This window comes from Triticum aestivum, chromosome 3B (genome assembly GCF_018294505.1).
Source record: "Triticum aestivum cultivar Chinese Spring chromosome 3B, IWGSC CS RefSeq v2.1, whole genome shotgun sequence".
Classification (NCBI taxonomy): domain Eukaryota; kingdom Viridiplantae; phylum Streptophyta; class Magnoliopsida; order Poales; family Poaceae; genus Triticum; species Triticum aestivum.
Window position 1 is genome coordinate 673,380,911 of NC_057801.1, and position 5,801 is coordinate 673,386,711.

At 50.1% G+C, this 5,801-nt stretch overlaps 1 protein-coding gene across 1 annotated transcript; it reads left to right on the forward strand.

Annotated features, from left to right (window-relative positions):
• Positions 1–951: 951 nt before the first annotated feature.
• On the forward strand, positions 952–4,500 carry LOC123071630 (NAC domain-containing protein 2). Its single transcript, XM_044495210.1, has one exon. It carries the CDS (start codon positions 1,102–1,104, stop codon positions 2,188–2,190), a length of 1,089 nt encoding a protein of 362 aa, XP_044351145.1. The 5' UTR covers positions 952–1,101; the 3' UTR covers positions 2,191–4,500.
• Positions 4,501–5,801: the final 1,301 nt, after the last annotated feature.

The following is a 5,801-nucleotide window of genomic DNA, read 5'->3' on the forward strand; positions in this document are numbered from 1 at the left end:
GCGTAGGTAGCTGTCAATTTGTGGCTAGTTGGGTTGTTTGGTTGGTTATACCAACCACTCTCACATGTGGGCTTTATCTATAAAGTTGGTCTCTCGTCTTTCCTCTAAAGAAAGGTAGTACATCAGAGTCCTTGTTCCCTCCATTGCAGCCACAAACAGCAGCGGCCCTCGACCCCCTTTTCTTCCGGCATCGGCGTCTGCTGGGGCTGGCAGTATATCTAGCCATGGGCCGGGCCGGGCCGGGCTTGGGCCCGGCCTAAAAAAGTCCATGGCAGAAAACTGAGGCCCAGGCCCTCCCAGGCCCTACCATCGGGCCTACTTTTCAAGCCCAAGCCCGGCCCATCTGGTAAAAAGCCCTTAGGGCTTAGGGCCGTGGGCCGGGCCTCTTCCTTAAAATGCCAATATGCCAAGCCCAAGCCCGTCCAGGCCCTGCTGCTGGGCTCAAAACTTAGGCCCAAGCTCGGCCCACAAGCAAGCCCATCAGGCCTAGGCCCTGGATTTTAGGGCCGGGCCTGGGTGGGCCGACAGGGCCGGGCCTGAGATGGCCAGGACTAGCTGGCGGTGACTGCAACATCTGTGTTCTCAGCGAGCTGCGTCGCAACGCTTCGCTGGCGCTGCCACCGATGCACTTCCTGCGACCAATTCGCAGCAGGATAGCCCCCTCGCAGCATGGGCGGTCTCTTATGGCAAGCTACACCGCAGCACTCCTTGGCAGCACCGACAGGCCCCGGCGATGCTCCCATTGCAGCTCCACCGCGGCATGGCAAAAGCTTCATCGCAACACCGACCCTCTTCCCCCATTCCAACAATGGAAATTGTCCCAAGCTCAATCCGACTAGCAACAATCGTGCCCACTTGGCCTTCCAAGTTCGCTTCAAAGCTAACTCAAAAAGGAATGGAAACATTTCACTTCAAATCCGGTTACCGCCGTTGGGTTGAAAAGTTGGGGAGGGCCACAAGCGGAAACGCGCCAAGTCCCCGACCCCAACCCCCAACACAGCTCGCGCGTCCATAAAACTGGATCCGCCGCCGACGCCTCTCCCTGCCCCTGCCTCCGGCGCGTCCCCCTCCTCCTCGCCTCCCTCAAACCCTAGCCCGCCCATGGCGTCGCCGCCGCTCCCCGGCTCTTCCTCCTTCTACTCAAGCGAGGACGAGCTCGCCTCCCTCCCGTACCCGTCGTTCGAATGGGGGGGAGCTGGTCGCCGCGTCTCTCCGTACCACCCGCCACCGCCGCAAACCCTAGCCCATGGCGTCGCCGCCGCCTCCCTCCTGCCCCCCCGCGCGTCACCCACCTCGCCTCCGCCCATCGCCTCGCCGCCGCCTCCTCCTGAGCCCGCGCCCGGCTTTGCCTTCTGCCCGACCGACAGCGAGCTCGTCTCCTTCTACCTCCGCCCAAGAATCTCCGGCCAGCCCCTCCCGGACGCCGCCAAGCAGTTCTTCCACGAGGCAGACGTATACGCCACAGATCCGGCTTCCCTCGTCTCCGGCCGCCTGCCAGGACCGGCGAGGGCTCAAGGGGAGAGCAAGAACTGGTACTTCTTCAGCCTCGTGAAGCCCAAGAGCGCCCAGAATAGCCGCAAGTCTCGGACCGTCGGAGGAGGCAAGGGCACATGGAAACAAGAGCGAGGGAATGACGTCGTCGACGCCGAGGGCCACGCCGTCGGCCGCTTCGAGAAGTTCACCTACACACCCAATCCCAAGGAAGACAAGAAGCCGCCGGAGTGGCTCATGATGGAGTTCAGCGTCGGTCAGGAAGACGGCGGCCAGCCGAGGCCGGTTCTTTGCCTCTGCAAGATCTACCAGAGCCCGCGATTCCTCAAGTCCGCCTCCAAGAACTCCGCGTCCGCGCGCAAGAGGAAGACGCCGGACGACGGCCCTCGGCTTTCTCCGTCATCTCTGCACGCGTCTGCGCCCAAGAAGAGCAAGCCCCCCATGGACGAATCATCCGCAGCCAGGCGGCAGCTCCTGTTTCCGTCGTTGCTTCCTCCATCAAATCTGCCGCCGCCCGTGCCTTCGCCCCCTCCTTCCGCACCAAATCCCGTGGTGGAACTGGAAGACGACTTGGCGAAGATTCTTGCGGACCCAGAGATGAACTGGTCCTGGGAAGAGCTATCTGCGCCCTTGCCCTGCTCAATGACGGCAGTGGCACCGGCCCTGCTGGGATCCTGCCATGGAAGTCAGTGCGCCTAACAGAGTTCTTGCATACAACGGCCATCTCTGAAGATGTTCACCTCCGGCCTCTCTACTGCTTCAGTTATTCGGCTAAGTCACTTAGTTAAACTAGTCACAGCCTTTAGTGTTACGCTTACTGTTTGCTAAAGGCAATTCATAAGCATTATACTCTATTAGTCTATAACATATACTCTACGACATCATGGCTCAGTTTTGGGAGCAATATATCATGCCAAATTTTGTAGCTTCTCACCCGAGGGCAGTTATGAATTACTTTTGACTCTTGGCTGTGCATTCTGTGATGGAATTACTGTTTGGTATGGTATCTTAACTAGGACATGATATGTCCCCAATCCTCCACTGTTAGGTTTGATGATATCTTGTGTTGTGCAATATGGATCTTAATTTCTGCAGTACATAAATGTCAGCTGAACCTTGTTTCCCCTTTTCTCAATTTAGCACTGCTACTGATTCGTTGAATATATGCCGTGTCCTGTTGTTCTCCATAAGCTTTGTTAATTCTGCAGTACCTCTGTTCTAGGCTAGAAACAGTTTAGTTTTGCTTACCAGGGGCTGGAACTACTGTATGCTGCAGCCGGACTTATGAATGCTCATCTGTTTTTTCTGAATACAGTCGGACTTATGAATGTTCATCTGTTTTTTGTGAATGCAGTCGGACTTATGAATGTTCATCTGTTTTTTGTGAATGCAGCCGGACTTTTGTAACTTTTTTCATCTGTTTTTTCTGAATGCAGCCGAACTTTTGTAACTTCTTTCTTGTTGGATTTCTGGGCATTACTGTAGAATGGTCAAAATTTGTAGCTCTACTGCTGAGTGAACTGAAGATGTGCTTGGTATTTTACGTGTGCTCAGAACTTAAATATGTGTTTTGTTTATAAAATAAAAATCCTGACACAATTTGTGGCTGCTGTTTTCTAGATGGGTCTTGTACATTCAGTATTTTTTTGCCTGACACTTTAACATACATCATATGTTGTTTGGAGGATACAGGTGTTGTTCATTGTTGGATTTCTGGGCGTTACTCCACAACGATCTTACAGAATCTGTAGTACAATTGCACATAAAACTTTCTGACACAATATGCAGTTCCCTTTTCTAAATTGTTTTTTTTTTAGATTCAGATGATTACACAGTTTTGCTTGACAGGTGTTTCTCTTTTGCTGCTGGAACTTGGAACATAGACCAGACTTGGGTGAGAGTCACACTCTAATCACAGGTGATCCATGGAACATCAGATACTTTCAATAAAATTCTTCTTCACCTCGGCTCGCACTGCTGACACGAATGTGGGACATGTTCGGTTTCTTCTCTGAAGAAGAGATGGTGCTTCAGTTGAGCTCCTGCCGACATGGATACACATGGGCCCAGAGGATCGGGTTGGGGGCCCAGTGATGAAAACCTCAGGACTCATAGAGGGATTAGTGATGCAAGCAAGTTGTAGTTGGTTCAAAAGATTGGGCTTTAAATTCTTGGACTTAGGATTGCAGTTATGTATGATGCTACAATTTTGATCCTGATGTAGCTGTAAAAGACAAGTGGGATTGAACTATCAGATCAAATGAGAAAACCTGAGCATGCGTATGTTACCGCAGGATTAGCCAATTTTGGGCTGTAAATCCGTACTCAATTAAGTGTTATGTTACAAATTGTTTTGGGAGCAATATATCATGCCAAATTTTGTATCTTCTGATCTGATGGCAGTTAAGAATTACTTTTGACTCTTTGTTGTATCTTCTGTGATGGAATTACTGTTTCCTATCTTAATTAGGACATGTTATGTACGCTGTTAAGTTTGATGCTATCTTGTGTGCAATGTGGTTCTTAATTTCTGCAGTGGATAATTTCAGCTCAACCTTTTTCCCCCTTTTCAGAATTTAGCATGCTACTGAATCATTGAATGTATGCCGTGTCCTGCTGTTCTCCATAAGCTTTGTTAATTCTGCAAAATCTCTGTTAAGGCTAGAAACAGGTTTAGAGATTTGCTTACCGGGGTCCATGGAACTACTGTACGCTGCAGCCCGACTTATGAATGTTCATCTGTTTTTTGGTGTAACGCTCCCTATATGATTGGGTTATATGTCTATCTGTTTTTAGTACGTACTTTTCATGCACCAGAAGACCCTATATTTCTAGCTCTCTGAATATTACATGTACTAGATGTGCATTTCAAGTAAGGAGGGTGTACTACTGAACTATGTCATCCTAGTTCTGACAAAACAAAAATGTTCAAAATGCAGCTAGCTTGGAATTCTAGGTGAAGTTGGAGTAGCGGCGGCCGACGGCCGTATATTGCCCGTCCCGTATTTTATCAACCATTTAGATTCTCTTGAAATCAAAACACAGAGCTCGAACGATGCAGGCAGAGGCAGTGTACTGTGTAGTGTGTACAGCGTCGTCCCGGGTCCTTTTTGTTTTTTTTAAGGATCGGCGTCCTGGGTCCAATCCCTCTATGCACGGATGGGTGTAGGCCCACAGAAAGCCCAGGCCCTCTGCCGGCCTAGATAGTTCGGCCCAGAAAGAGGGAAATGGAAATTCCGGCCCAGCTTGTGAGCTTCTCCAACGGTCTCCCGGGCGAGACACAACGCCGGCGGGATCCGCGCCGCCTACCACCCTCGCCGCCGCGGCCGGAGAGATTCAGGAATGTTCGTTTTGCAGGCGAGCGGCGTGCCGGCTTGGTAGGTTGCGACCAAAAGCACCAAAAGCACCAACTGGACAAGCTGCAACCAAAAGCACCAACGAGATCTGCATCAACTGTTCCCTCTCAGGTCATTTCGCTCCTCGCTGCCCTACTATCCGATGTGAGAAATGCAACAAGCTAGGTCATATGGCTCAATTATGTCAAACTCTGAGGCCTTGGGAATGTGTTCCATTCATGTGCGGATTCCAGTCGCCTGGCCAGGGTTTTTTCTATATTCCTGATATGTGTGCTGCTAAGCAGAGTACAGAAAAAACTAACAACGTAGTGATCACTATTGTGGAAGGGGTTGCATATGTGAAAGAGATTGAATATGAATTTAATGCCATTTTTGCAAAAAAGCCTGGTAAGAAGAAATGGCGATGTACAGCTCGTTCCATTGGCCCTGCTAAGTTTGTGATGCGTTTTCCTAATGCTAGTGAAGTTGAGAGAGCATGCTGCTATGGGAGACGTATGCCTTTGATGGAGGGGGCCGTTGTGGTTCGCATTACACCCTGGACTGCATCTATAGGGGCCAAGGGAATATTGGAAAAAGCTTGGGTGAGGGTTCGTAATATTCCTATAGAAAAAAGGTGTACTGAACATGCGGCTTATGTTGGGGCTCTGGTGGGGATAACACTGGAAGTTGATGAATCTACTATACATAAGCCTGAATATGTTAGAATTTTATTTGGGTGCAGAGAGGTGGAGAGGATTCCCCCCTCGGCTGAAGGAATGCTTGGAGAGCAATATTATGACTTTTTTTATGAAGTTGAGAAAATTGTGACATTGGGGGCTGACAAGAACCAGTCCTCCATTGCGGTTGATAGCAGTGCATCTCCTTCCTTCCCCAAGAAAGCAAGGATGGAATCATATCCTGCTTATTCTGCTGGGCAAGGGGAAACAAGTGCTTCCATGGTTGGTATTTATTCAT

Coding starts and splice junctions, on each gene's coding strand:
- LOC123071630 (XM_044495210.1), top strand. CDS start 1,102: ATGGCGTCGCCGCCGCTCCCCGGCTCTTCCTCCTTCTACTCAAGCGAG.